This window comes from Narcine bancroftii, chromosome 7 (assembly GCF_036971445.1).
Source record: "Narcine bancroftii isolate sNarBan1 chromosome 7, sNarBan1.hap1, whole genome shotgun sequence".
In the NCBI taxonomy this organism is placed as follows: domain Eukaryota; kingdom Metazoa; phylum Chordata; class Chondrichthyes; order Torpediniformes; family Narcinidae; genus Narcine; species Narcine bancroftii.
Window position 1 is genome coordinate 29,147,143 of NC_091475.1, and position 14,806 is coordinate 29,161,948.

The following is a 14,806-nucleotide window of genomic DNA, read 5'->3' on the forward strand; positions in this document are numbered from 1 at the left end:
AGGCAACTTATGTTAACATGATTATTTTCTGACTCAAGATAATTGAAGGAATATCACTGCATGAAATAGCTTTCCTTGGCGTTTTTCAATTAAACTGAAAATATCAGTTTACATTGTGCTCCAAGCACATTTGTTATAATCTTTATATGACATCTACTTTACATAAAAGGTAATGTAAACCTGTAAGCACTGTAACCCAGTATTTAACAACATTGTGAAGAAGATCAGGGTGGATACTTATTTACAAACTGCCAAATGTTATGTGGTGTCGACTTTAATGGATTATAAAATTGGGCTGGATGTAAAATGGTCATCTAGGTTAAACCAATTATGTTCTTCTTAGGAGAATTAAGTGAAATCATGGCTCTAATCTTCAATACAAGGGTGCAACTGAAAATAAGTATGTGCTAGTCTATAAGCAAAATGGTACTGACACCTAGAATGGACTACTCTGCTCAAGAGTAGAAGAAGCTACAAAAACTAGTTTATGAAGCTCGGAACATAATGCAAACTATGCTTCCCACCATGGATTCCATCTACATCTTCTGCTGACCCACCCCATCCTGACCATAGTCTCTCCTCTTCTCCCATTGGAGAGAAGGCTCAAGGCACCAAAAGGCTTACAGACAGTTTCTTCCTTGCAGACATCAGGTTCCTGAATGAACCCCACTTCAGTGCTATTGTGGTGGCTCACCTGCCAGGAAATCGAACTGACTTGGGAAATCTCGGGCAGCACGATGATGTCACCCTCAGCTCCGCGTGACGCAGGAAGGGCTGGGAGCCCAGGGTATAAAAATACGTGGGTCCAACAGTAAACTGTTGTTTTCCATTTAAACTCAACTCGACTAATACTCTTCATTTCGCACTGCGTTTCAGTGACCACGTTGGTGACCCCAAAGGGCCCAAATGGCTTTTGGACCCAAAATGGACAACTCACCAGTTTCTCTCAAACTGCCTGTGTTCTGGACAAATCAACCAGAAGTGTGGTTGGCATGATTCCACATTCATAGCACTAAATGCTACTATGTGGTAAGCCCCCTTGACTAAGAAATGGCAGGCTGAGTAGTCAATTTCTTCCAGGTCACAGCAGGTATCTGGCTCCACACTTTGGGAGTGAGCTGCACGGCTCCTGCATATGGATGGCTTGTGTGACCACGCCCCATCGAAGCTAATAGCTGACATGTTGGCATTGGCAGACAGTCATCAACCTTGCTTGCTCTTTGAGCAAGTATTCTTAGAGCAGATGCCAGAGGATATCCTGAAGATTTTGCAGACCCCATGCAGTAGCTGCCCATACCCAAAGCAGCAGGGCGAATGCCCCATTTAAATTAGTGCTGTATCACGCCCAAAGGCCTAGGCTCCACGTGCACCAACGACAACGACTCACACAACCCCGAATAAAAAATAGTCGAAGAGACAGACTCTTAGTGTTTTTATCACAATATGAGGCGCCTGCAAGCTCACACCAAGACACAAGAGCAACTTGTCCGTGAACTACTCTTTGAGACGATGCTGCTTTAGTTGCCCATTCAGAGCCAGCTCTTCAGCGCTTGACATCCTGTTTTGCGGAAACTACCAAAATGTTTGGCCTGGAAGTTAGCCTGAAGAAGACCGAGGTCCTCCATCAGCCAGCTCCCCACCATGACTACCAGCCCCCCCCCCCCCCATCTCCATCGGGCACACAAAACTCAAAACGGTCAACCAGTGTACCTATCTCGGCTGCACCATTTCATCAGATGCAAGGATCGACAACAGACTCGCCAAGGCAAATAGCGCCTTTGGAAGACTACACAAGAGTCTGGAAAAACAACCAACTGAAAGACCTCACAAAGATAAGTGTAGACAGAGCCGTTGTCATACCCACACTCCTGTTCGGCTCCGAATCATGGGTCCCTACCGGCATCACCTACGGCTCCTAGAACGCTTCCACCAGCGTTGTCTCCGCTCCATCCTCAACATTCATTGGAGCGACTTCATCCCTAACATCGAAGTACTTGAGATGGCAGAGGCTGACAGCATCGAATCCACGCTGTTGAAGATCCAACTGCGCTGGGTAGGCCACGTGGAGGACCATCACCTTCCCAAGATCGTGTTATATGGCGAGCTCTCCACTGGCCATCGTGTCAGAGGTGCACCAAAGAAGAGGTACAAGGACTGCCTAAAGAAATCTCTTGGTGCCTGCCACATTGACCACCGCCAGTGGGCTGATATCGCGTCAAACCGTGCATCTTGGCGCCTCACAGTTCGGCAGGTAGCAACCTCCTTTGAAGAAGACTGCAGAGCCCACCTCACTGACAAAAGACAAAGGAGGAAAAACCCAACACCCAACCCCAACCAACAAATTTTCCCCTGCAACCGCTACAACCGTGTCTGCCTGTCCCGCATTGGACTTGTCAGCCACAAACGAACCTGCAGCTGACTTGGACATTTACCCCTCCATAAATCTTCGTCCGCGAAGCCAAGCCAAAGAATGGGGTTCTGGAGTGCACCATTGCCAACCACCGTGTACATTTCCAGGAAATGCCAGGGCCAGTCGTCATTAATGGCTACGGTGGCTAGCCAATGTAACAGGATGCTTTACATATGGGCGAGCTCTCCGGGCGCAAGTTTCTGGTCGACACAGGAGCTGAAATATATGTCCTTTCCCTGACCGTTGCTTGGAGCAGACTTTATCAGAGCTCATTTGCTGCTGATAGATACGAAAACTTTTCAATCTTTCCACTAGGAGAACCCAAACTACCTACCCCACATTTGGACTCAGTGCTGTACTCCACTAATGAATTTGCTAAGATTCTTGCGGAATTCCTGGACATTGTTGTGCCACAGTTCTCCACAGCTGCACTCAAACATAGCGTCGCACATCATATCCTGATGAATGGACCTCCACCATGCCCAAACCCGCCAACTACCACCCGACAAGCTGCGCTTGGCTAAACAAGAATTCTTCAGGATGGAAGAAATGGGGATCGTGCACACATCCGACAGCCTGTGGGCTTCTCCACTTCACATGGTGCCCAAAGCTACATGAGACTGGAGACCATGTGGGGATTACAGATGGCTCAGCGATGCCACCATTGCAGACTGCCCCCCTGTGTCTCATATCTAGGGCTTCACTGCATATCTCCATGGGACTAGGGTATTCTTGAAGATTGATTTGGTACGACGTTATCATCAGATCCTGGTGAACCCACAAGACGTACCCAAAACTGCTATCATAACACCATTTGATCTCTTCGAGTTTCTGCGTATGCCATTTGTCCTTAAGAATGGTACACAAACATTCCAACGGCTTATGGACGCTGCAGTGCAAGGAATGGACTTTCTCCTTGTGTATTTGGATGACATACTTGTCGTCAGCCACTTCCACAAAGAGCACCTTCAGCAACTGTGTTTACTCTTCCGCTGCCTACAAGACTTTGGACCAACAATGAACCCCGCGAAGTTCAAATTTGGGCTGTCCTCAATCGACTTTTTTGGACATCAAATCAGCAGCCAGGGTGTCATCCCATTACCAGCCAAAGTGGAGGCCATCCTCAAATTCACAAAACTGCTCAAAGTCAAAGGCCTACAGGAGTTTGTAGGAATGGTCATTTTCTACCATTGCTTTCTACTATCCACAGCCCAGGTCATGAGCCCCTGTTCGACCTCATGCCCATAAAAAACAAGGACCTGGAATGGTCAGAGGAGGCGACAACAGCTTTCAAGAACACAAAAAGAGCCCTGGCAAAGGCAACCTTGTTAGTCCACCCACAAATGGATGTGCCAACAGCATTAACGGTGGACGCATCAGATTCAGCAGTGGGTGGAGTATTGGAACAGAGCATCAATGGATACAGGAAGCCTCTTGCATTCTTTAGTAGGCATTTACAACTCCTGGAGACAAAATATAGTGCTTTCAATAGGGAGCTACTGGCCTGTTCCTGGTGATTCGACATTCCCGCTATTTCCTGGAGGGCAAGGAGTTCACAGTATTCACAGACCACAAACTGCTAATATTTGCATTCGTAAAAGTGTTGGATCTGAGGCCAGCCTGACAGCAGCACCACCTCTCTTACATATCCGAGTTCACCACAAGGATTAAGCACATCTATGGAAAGGGTAATGTGATAGCGGATGCACTGTCCTGCTCCTCATTCAAGCATTGTGATCCCCATCTCTAAAGGTTGACTATATGGCGCTTGCTGAAGTGCAACAACAAGACAAAGAGATTCCAGTATACCAAACTGCAGTCACTGGTCTGCGCCTCGAGGACATCGCTTTTAGACCATAAGGAATGACTCTCCTTTGTGATGTATCCACAGGCCAGCCTTATCCCATTATCTCAGCTGCCTGGAGATGACACATTTTCGACACACTTCATGGATTGGCACACCCCTCAATTTGCGCGATTGGCCACCTGGTTTCCTACCAAGCTAAGATGTGCATGGACTGCCAGACGGCTAAGATGTAGTGACACGTGAAGGCGCCACTTCAACCCTTCAAGTCGCCACATCACGTTGACATAGTTGGCCCACTCTCGGTGTAACTTGGGTTAAAATACCTGTTCACCATTGTGGACAGGTTCACTAGGTGGCCAGGGTGTCTCATTTTGGTCTTCCCTGCCTCCAGGGACCGGACTGGGCAGATGAGTTATTCTGGATACTCCTTGATATACGGACTGCACCCAAGGAGGATCTCCAGTCATCATCGGCAGAATTGGTATACTGTGCTCTGCTCTTCGTGCTGGAGAATTCGTACTAGCAACCCAAGGATAGAATAAATAAATTGTAGGAGCGGCTTGACAAACTGGCCCCAGTTCCCTCGTCGTGACATAGCATCACAACATCCTTTGACCCAAGAGACTTAAAAAGCTGCAAATTTGTGTTTGTGCTTAGAGTTGCACATATATTTGTGTTGGATACATAAATCCATTATTCAAATAAAATAAATTGTGAAGACTTTCAGTACAAGGAATATCATTAACTTTCCTTGATTTGAAAACATTGGGCTAACCTCAAAGAGAGGCAAGGCAAACCATACAACCCTGAACATCAACCTACCTCTTTGGATCTATACTTAGGGCTCCTCATTTCTCTATTTGAAATCTCATGAAATCTTTAAGTGGATTTAAGTATGAGACACTTTATATCAAACCAAAAGAAAGTGCTCTTTTACGATTACAAGGGCTATCTAATTTAGACCCATTGCCTTTTTACTTTTTCCACTGCAAGTGGCGCTATTGATCTTAGCAGGGATCTCCAAGTACAAGATGTAGTGTCTTCTCAATACAGTACAGGTGTCAGGAGGTAACTTTAACCCCAGGGGTTATGTACAATATACATTATAAATGAAACTAATATTTGCTTAACTTCCATCTTGGGATCATAATAATACCAGTAATAATTCAGACACTGCAATGTAACAATGTGTGATATGGCGAGGCTACAATGCACAAGAAAAATAGTGCAAAATGGCATTTATAATTTGTAGATTAGATTCTTATGGAATAGAGCAGGTGAATAAAATAAACTCGTGCTTTGAAAACAATTTTCTATCACACTAACAGTAACAAGAGCCTGAGTATTTAATTTCCTAGTATATTTATTTACTTTTTTTCTGCTTATATTAGATGGTTTTGCATAGCATATTTTTTCTTACTGAATTGGCAGCAGGACAACCTTTGTTGTTGGGAGCAGTAGAAGGGGTAGTTCCCTAAATAGTAGAAAGTAATCAGCAGCTCCCCACCATGATTACCAGCCCCCCCACATCTCCATCGGGCACACAAAACTCAAAACGGTCAACCAGTTTACCTATCTCGGCTGCACCATTTCATCAGATGCAAGGATCGACAATGAGATAGACAACAGACTCGCCAAGGCAAATAGCGCCTTTGGAAGACTACACAAAAGAGTCTGGAAAAACAACCAACTGAAAAACCTCACAAAGATAAGCGTATACAGAGCCGTTGTCATACCCACACTCCTGTTCGGCTCCGAATCATGGGTCCTCTACCGGCACCACCTACGGCTCCTAGAACGCTTCCACCAGCGTTGTCTCCGCTCCATCCTCAACATCCATTGGAGCGCTTACATCCCTAACGTCGAAGTACTCGAGATGGCAGAGGTCGACAGCATCGAGTCCACGCTGCTGAAGATCCAGCTGCGCTGGATGGGTCACGTCTCCAGAATGGAGGACCATCGCCTTCCCAAGATCGTGTTATATGGCGAGCTCTCCACTGGCCACCGTGACAGAGGTGCATCAAAGAAAAGGTACAAGGACTGCCTAAAGAAATCTCTTGGTGCCTGCCACATTGACCACCGCCAGTGGGCTGATAACGCCTCAAACCGTGCATCTTGGCGCCTCACAGTTTGGCGGGCAGCAACCTCCTTTGAAGAAGACCGCAGAGCCCACCTCACTGACAAAAGGCAAAGGAGGAAAAACCCAACACCCAACCCCAACCAACCAATTTTCCCCTGCAACTGCTACAATCGTGTCTGCCTGTCCCGCATCGGACTTGTCAGCCACAAACGAGCCTGCAGCTGACGTGGACTTTTTACCCCCTCCATAAATCTTCGTCCGCGAAGCCAAGCCAAAGACAAAGAAGAAGAGAAAGAAAGTAAATAACTTTACACCATATCTGTGATAATCTATATGTCTCATTGATTCCATTGAGATTTGAATCAAACTGCTTTAGGGTATTGTGAGGACATATATCTGCTACTCTTTGGAGACTACAGGTAGAACCACCATGTAATTGATGTTTCTTAGTTCACAATATTCTTTGTATAAAGTACAAGAAAAAAAGCATTACATTTAATGAACAACTTGCAGGGAAAGAATGAAAATCACTTGAAATATCTGAAGGAAAAACTGAGAATACAAATTTTTATAATGTTAATATTAACTCTTGATTCAATAAAAGACATTTTTACTGTATTAAATAAATAATACAATTAAAAATGCTGTATAAATTTAACAGATCAGGCAGCATCTGTGGAGTCAAAGGCAAAATTTGTTTCATATTGGTAACTTTTCACCAAAACTGAGAACGGTTGGAGATTATTAATTGTTTAAATCTTGTCGGGTCAGTAAGAGCAGGACTCTAAATAAGAGGAGTGGTTAAAAATTAGTGGCAGTGGTAGGTGCTTGTTTAAATTTCTCCATTGCCTAATTAGCTGCAGCCAATAAAAGGAAGGTAAGGTCAAGTGGAGTGGCAATGTGTGAGTGGCCCAGTGTAGGATTAGGATTTGAGGCTTTGGTGGCAGTAGTAGTGGCAGATTGCTCTAACTCTTTAATAGACTGGGAATGTCAGCAAGGATAGGGACATGTTCCTCTTGCAGAATGTGGATAGACAGGGAAGCCAGCAGTATCCCTGATGATTTCATCTGTCAGAGATGCATCCAATTGCAGCTCATTACAGACTGTGTTAGGGAATTTGAGATTGAGCTGGATAAACTCTGGATCATTTGGGAGACTGAGGGGATGAAGGTAGGAGTTACAGGGGCACAATCACACCTAGGAGGCAGAAGTAAGGTAACTGGGTGACAGTCAGGAGAGGGAAAGGGTAAGGAGGCAATGCTGGGTACCCCTGTGGCCATTCTCCTCAGAGAGGAGATTCATCTGGCCTGGCAGCAGCCAGACAAATAGCGGCGAGGTTGGCTCTGAGCCTCAGAAGGGAAGGGTAAAGACAGGTAGAGCAATAGTCATATGGAACTCAATAGTCAGGGGAACAGATAGGAGATTCTGAAGCTGCAAAAGAGACCAAGATAGTGTGTTGCCTCCTGGGTGCTTGAGTCCAGGGTGTCTCTGAGCAGGTGCAGAATATTCTTCAGGGGGAAGGGGAGCAGCCAAAGGTTGTAGTATATAGTGCTACCAATGACATAGGCAGGAGTGGGATAGAGGTCCTGCAAAGTAAATTTAGAGAGTGAGGAAAGAGGCTGAAGAGCAGGACCCCCAAGGTGGTCATCTCTGAATTATTCCCAGTGTTACTAGCTTGAGGAGGTCAGAACAGGAAGATAGTGCGCACACATGTGTGGCTGAAGAGATGGTGCAGAAGGCAGGCTTTCAAGCTCTTGGATTGGTGGAACTTTTCCTGTGGAAGGGGTGCCATAAACAAATAGGACAGGTAGCACCTGAACTCTAGGGGAAACCAATATTCTAGAAGGGAAATTTGCTAATGCTGTTGGGGCGGGCGGGGGGGTGGTGGTTTAAACTAGATTTGCTGGATGATGGGAACAGAAGTGAAGAGACAGAGGAAGATGTGGTTGGTGCACAAGTAGGGATAGCTGGTAGGAAATTTGAGTTGACAGACAGGCAGATAGGGTGGAATTGCAGCCATTTGGATGACTTGCAATGCAACAGGGACATAGTCAAAAGTAACAAATTGAGGATTGAAGATTTTGTATTTAAATGCACGCAGCATAAGAAATAAAGTGGCTTGGAAAATCACAAATGCCGTCCCACTATTCAAGAAAGGAGGGAGGTAGCAGAAAGGAAATTTTTGATTTGCCTAATGTCAGTGTTTGGGAAGATGTTGGAGTCGATTGTCAAGGATGAAGTTACGGAATACGAGGAGGCACATGACAAGATGGGCCAAATCCAGCATGGTTTCCTTAAGGGAAGATCTTGATTGACAAACCTATTGGAGTTATTTGAAGAAATGACAAGTAGCAGGGTCAGCACCAAGGGGGGGTATTTGTGGGCATGGACCCCTCCTAATGAGGTGCTGTGCCCCCCCGCCCGCTGTTTGCTGTCATTGCATCCTGTCAGCCCCTGCCCGCATCACTAGTCATCATTAGCACCCTGATTGATGCATGCTCGCGACTTTCCACCCGCCCCCCAGCCCCGTCTGTTCCATTAGCATCCTGATTGATGCATGCTCGCGACTCTCCACTCGCCCCCAGCCCCATTTGTTCCATTAGCATCCTGATTGATGCATGCTCGCGGCTCTCCACGCGCCCCCAGCCCCGTCTGTTCCATTAGCATCCTGATTGATGCATGCTCGCGACTCTCCACCCGCCCCCAGCCCCGTCTGTTCTGTCGGTATAGGTCGGTTCCATGCATCCGACCCTGACAAGCAGGCTTGATGAGGCAGATACAGTGGATTTTGTGTATTTGGATTTTCATAAGGCCTTTGACAAGGTGCCGCAGATGAGGCTACTTGAATGAATGCAACATTGCATTTGCCTTTTCCACCACCAACTCAACATGCAAGTTTACCTTCACAAGATCTCCCAGGTCCCTTTGCATCTGGGTATTTTCAATTTTCTCCTCTTTTAAAAAAAATAGCATGTCCAATTATTTTTTTCTACCAAAGTGCATGAAAATACTCTTTCCTACATTGTATTTCATTTGCCACTTCTCTGCCCTTTCTCCTAATCCAAGTCCTCCTGTAGCCTCCCTGTTTCCTCAACACTACCTGCCCCTATATCATCTGCAACAGCCACAAAGCCATTCATTCCATCATCCAAATCATTAATATACAATATAAAAAGAAGTGGCTGTAGAGCGCGTCGAAAGAACCAAAGACTTGTTGATCCAAACCAAGGCTTTTATTAACTAAAAGACTGGAGCATATCACAAGTAGGTCGACCAGTCCAGAATGACCTGGTCTGGCTAGGAGCAATCCTTTAAAACATGCCAGTAGGTGTAGCTACACTTTCAGCCAATCACAGTCATCCTACACTGCCATCTGTACATATGCACATTGGTGATAGAATCTGTACTATCACAGCAGCCCTAAATCCATCCCCTGTGGAACACTACTAACAACTGGCAGCCAACCAGAATACGATCCCTGTATTCCAACTCTTTGCTTTCTGCCAATCAGCCAATACTCAACCCACACAGGGTTTCAATATCAGAGTTTATAAGTGTGAGCGACAGACTGAGTGACAAGAAGTTTGCTTCATCACCCTCGTGCAGTTCAACATTGCTTAGAGCAATGGTTTCAAACTTTTTCTTTCTACTCAGATACCACCTTAAGTAATCTCTATGCCATAGGTGCTCTGTGATTAGTAAAGGATTACTTAAGGTGGAAAGAAAAAGTTTGAAAACCACTTTTCTAATCATACCTAATTGACTTGATATGTACACAGTTTCATAACTCCAAAGGAAATAGGCTAATGACAATTTTTCTCAAGCAAAATATTTCAGTAACAATTGGGTTTGGAGCAATGGATCTCGACCTTTTTTGTTCCCCACTCATATACATTTTAAGTAATCCCTTACTAATCACAGCATCTGTGGCATAGGGATTACTCAAAGTGGTATGTGAGTGGAAAGAAAAAGTTTGAAAACCACTGGCTTAGAGCATTGTAACATTTTATTTTGCAGTGTGTGAAGTCAGCAGTTAGGTTGGTTGATGCAGGCTTTGATTAAAGGAATAATTATATTAATCACATATTTTAAGCCATTCGACAACTTTTAGAAATCCATTGGGGTTTTTCTCTTGAGGACATCTCCGTGGCTGCTTGCACCAGTAATGCTTCAATCTGGGTTTGTATAGGTCTCTGATTCCCTATGTCATCTTTAAAATGCCAGAACTAAATATTTGTTCTGCTATTCCTTGTAACAGCTGAAATATTTCTAAAATAGTTTTGGACACCTGTTCCAGTCACATTGCATTTAATATTTACTAGCAAGCATAAATTGGTACCAGCTGATAAAATTGAACTCTGTAGTCTTGAACTTAGGTAATATATAATGCAGGTGGTCTGGCTAGTTGTTGAAATCATATTAGTGAGGGCCTATTTCAAACTTTGTTCTACACTGGGTCACTGATGTCAATTAACCACATATCGTGTTCTCAGAGTAAATTTTCATGGGCTATCCATTTTAGCCCCTTATAGATTTAGTTGTATTGAGGTAAAATCATATGCTGTATGAAGCCTAAATTGAATATTTTGAAAACTAAACTGTGCTAAGTATGATTTATCCACATATTAAAACATTAAATTATGAATAAATGTATAGGTGCATCCATTAGATCTCGTGCTGAATGAAACCATAGTACTTTTTACAAATATTTTAAAAAAAATTAGAGATGCAACACAGTTACAGGTCCTTCAGGCCCATGAAACCATGCCACTAAACTACACCAATTAACCTACAATCCCCGTATGTATTTGGAGGGTGGGAGGAAACGGAAGCATCCGGAGAAAACCTATACAGACACAGGGAGAACGTACAAACTCCTGACAGACAGCACCGAATTCAATCCTGGCTTGCTAGCACTGTAATAGAGCTGTACTACCTATTAATTTGTTAAAAATTAACAAGTTTAGTTTTAATAATTGAATTTCATCATTTCTTTAAATTGTAATGAACAGTCAAAATTATCTTATTTTATGATATGTTTATTAATAGAGGATTTTACACCAGTCAAATACAAGTCAGAACCAACTACAAAAGTTGAAAGAGAAATTCCTCCATATAATGGTTTTGGATCAGAGGAAGACTCCTATAATTCCACCTTAAGCCTGGAGCCCAAACCTCCACGACGTGATTTCGTAAAATTTATGGAGAAGGACAGGTAAAACAAAATGCATTGAAGTAAAGGAATAATTTAAGATAATTGTTTGGATTCAGGTATTGATGGACTGTCCACCATTTATTATTTGTAGATTTTGTCTATTTGCATAAACCACAATGGGGAAAATTCTACTTAATCAATTATTCTCCTAACTCATTTTTGAGAGGAGGGTGTATTAGATTTTAATTATGAGGAAGGATGCAATGATGTAAAAATATAATTAAGAGAAATGGGGTACAATACTACTATCTGTACCACCATTTCCAGTGGTGACATGTTAACACAATTTACAAAAGATTGCAGAGGGTCGAATGACTCTTTCAGGGAAATTACTTGATGGCCATGAAGAAGCCAAACTGGCAACTAGTAGCTTTCAGTGCAGAGAGCACACATGCATGTTGCCCATCATATTTGTCCAGTAAAGTCTGTTATGTCCTTAAGAAATATATCCAGGCCTATCCATTCAAAATCTTCAGTCCAAAAAAAATGAATGAATCATGCCTCATTTGTATTCTTAACTTACTTTATGTTCTTTTCATCACTTTTCCATGATTTTATCAAATAGATAGCCTATTTTTTGTTAAAATTCCTAAAATTATCATTTATTTCTTATAGATTTGACCAGTTTCCTCCTTTGTTGCAATTATTGTTCTTGAAACTTGTTCAGCTTTTAATTGCCATGCTAATACTTTATGAGCTCTTTCACCTAATTCATAATATCTCTTTCTACTTTATAAGTTTGTATTGTATTATATCTTAATTTTAAAAATTCCAATAATCTTTTTTCTCTTCATTTTTTTTGACATGTAATTCCTTCTCTAAATTTAATATTTCCTTTTCCAATTGGTCTACCTCTTTCATATGCTCTTTCTTTATCTTAGAAGTATAACATTATTTGACTTCTTAAATATGCCTTCATAGAATCCAATATAGTAAATTTGTTCATTACTTCATTTTCATTAGTTTCTAGAAAACATTTTATCTGTTGTCTCATAAAATTACAGAAATCTTTTCTTTTAAATAATCCATCTATAACCTATATTTTGTTCTTCCTGAATGCAATTAACAAAATTAAAGGTGAATGATCTGATAAAACTCTCCCTTGATATTCAACGTTTTGAACTCTGGCTTGTAGCAGTGAAGAGACTATAAACATATCCAAATATGAATATGTTCTAAAAGAATAAAAAGAATAATTTTTATCAGTTGGTTGAGTTCTTCTTCAAATATCTATAAATCTTTAATTAAACCTGTTAACTCTTTACTTTTTATAATTTTACCACCTGATCTACAACATTCTTCTTATAGACCTATATCATTATTAAATGCTGATTATAAAATTAAATATAAACTATTAACTAATAGATTAACTAAATATTTACCAAAATTAATAAATATGGATCAAATTGGTTTTATTAAAAATAAATTTGTAGATAATATAGTTACATTTATGAGTTTATTAAGTGTAGCACAAAAATAAAAAAAAACCAGGAGCATTAGATGCAGAAAAAGTATTTGATAGGTTAGAATAGGACTTTTTATTTAAAGTATTAAGTACATTTGGAATTCCAAATATTTTTATAAATTGGATACAAGCATTATATAATCAACCAAAAGCTAAAGTGATCACATATAGGCAAATATCAAAGCCTTTTCTATTAGAAAGATCATCTAGGCAAGGATGTCTGTTACTACCATTTTTATTTGCTTTAGCTATAGGACCTTTGGTGGAAATAATTAGAAGAGACAATGAATTAAAGGTCTTGCGATAGGTTAAAAAATTGAGAATGATTTTTTTTAAAATGGAAAGATCTGCCAATAACTTTAATGGGATGGGTAAGTTGTATTAAGATGAATATTTTTTCCAAGAATTCAGTATTTATTTCAATCATTACCCATTCCTATACCAGAGAAGTTTTTCCAATAACTAAATAAAAATATAAGGAAATTTATTTGGAGAGATAAAATGCCAAAAGTAGCCTTGGAAAGATTGACTTGGAAGTTTGAACAAGGAGGATAAAGATTACCAAATTTTAAAAATTATTATAAAGCAGCTCAATTAAGATTCTTGTCCTCCTGTTATCAAATTGGAGAAAAAAAACAGCATGGGTTCAGATTGAAATGAATAAAATAGGGGAAATTAATTCAGAGCATTTTCTTGTATAAATAGAACAATGAGTTATTGAAAAAGACAAAAGTACTGATTTTAAAACATGTGCTTAAGGTATGGAATGGAATCCATATTGAAAGGAGAATTAAAAAATATCAAATACCTAAGATTATGTTAAAACAAAATCAGCATATTTCTTTTACTTTATTTGATACTTGGTACAGTAAAGATACATAGAAGATAAAAGATTTTTTTTAGGTTCCATTTTTATGACTTTTGAACAAATGAAAGACAAAATAATACAACTTTTTCATATTATCTTAAATCATATTTAAAAGGGAAATTAGGTGCAAATTTAAGACTCCCAGAACAAAGTCAATTTTGAATATTTAATTACAGATACATTGATTGAGAAATTTATTACTAATATGTATATACAATTTCAAGGCACAATGCAGAAAAAGGAACTATTTAAATAAAAAAATGGGAAAAAGATTTAAATATACTAATTCATGATGAGGCCTGGTCAAGATTGTGCCAGGAGAGTGTAACCAATACAATTAATGTTAGATATCAAATGGTACAATATAATTTTTTGCCACCAATTATACTACACTCTGTATAAATTACATGGACTTAATTCAAATTGTTCTGACAAATGTCTCAAAGAAACAGGAACCTTATTAGATGCAGTTTGATCTTGTAAAAAAGTGTGAAAATTTTATAAAGACTAATATATTATTGGGACAAATTATTAAGATATAGATAAAATATCCCAGAATCCCAGAATTTTTTTGCTTGGTGATTTATATGACATCGATACTAAATTGAAGTTAGACAAATATCAATGAAAATTTTTGAGTGTAGCAATAGCGAAGGTACAGAAATTTATGGCAGTAACATGGAAGTCAGATGATTTTATGATTTCGGAAATTCAAAATTGTACACCATTGGAAAAGATTATTTTTAATTTAAGGTATCAACCTGAGAATTTTTACATGATTTGGAAACCAGATATCGATTTCATCAGTAAGAGTCATCCACATCATCCATAACATTCACTCCTCTCAATGAAGAATTAGAAGATACAAAATTATGTTAGGAAAATATGAATAGTGATTAATATATAATTTAAGTATTTTCTTTCTTTTTCTTTCTATCTTTTTTGGGGGGAGGGGGTGGGG

At 40.6% G+C, this 14,806-nt stretch overlaps 2 protein-coding genes across 3 annotated transcripts in view; one reads left to right on the top strand and one right to left on the bottom strand.

The window, feature by feature from the left end:
* Nucleotides 1–14,806, bottom strand: part of kdm6a (lysine (K)-specific demethylase 6A) — a 317,187-nt gene that overhangs the window by 260,481 nt on the left and 41,900 nt on the right. The window lies entirely within an intron of this gene.
* The window catches only part of efhc2 (EF-hand domain (C-terminal) containing 2), a 53,821-nt gene that overhangs the window by 20,233 nt on the left and 18,782 nt on the right, over nt 1–14,806 (top strand). For both annotated transcript variants that reach the window (XM_069889300.1, XM_069889299.1), the window contains one exon: nt 11,347–11,512. In XM_069889300.1, the coding sequence (XP_069745401.1) occupies nt 11,347–11,512 (166 nt within the window). The remainder of the gene's footprint in view (nt 1–11,346; nt 11,513–14,806) is intronic.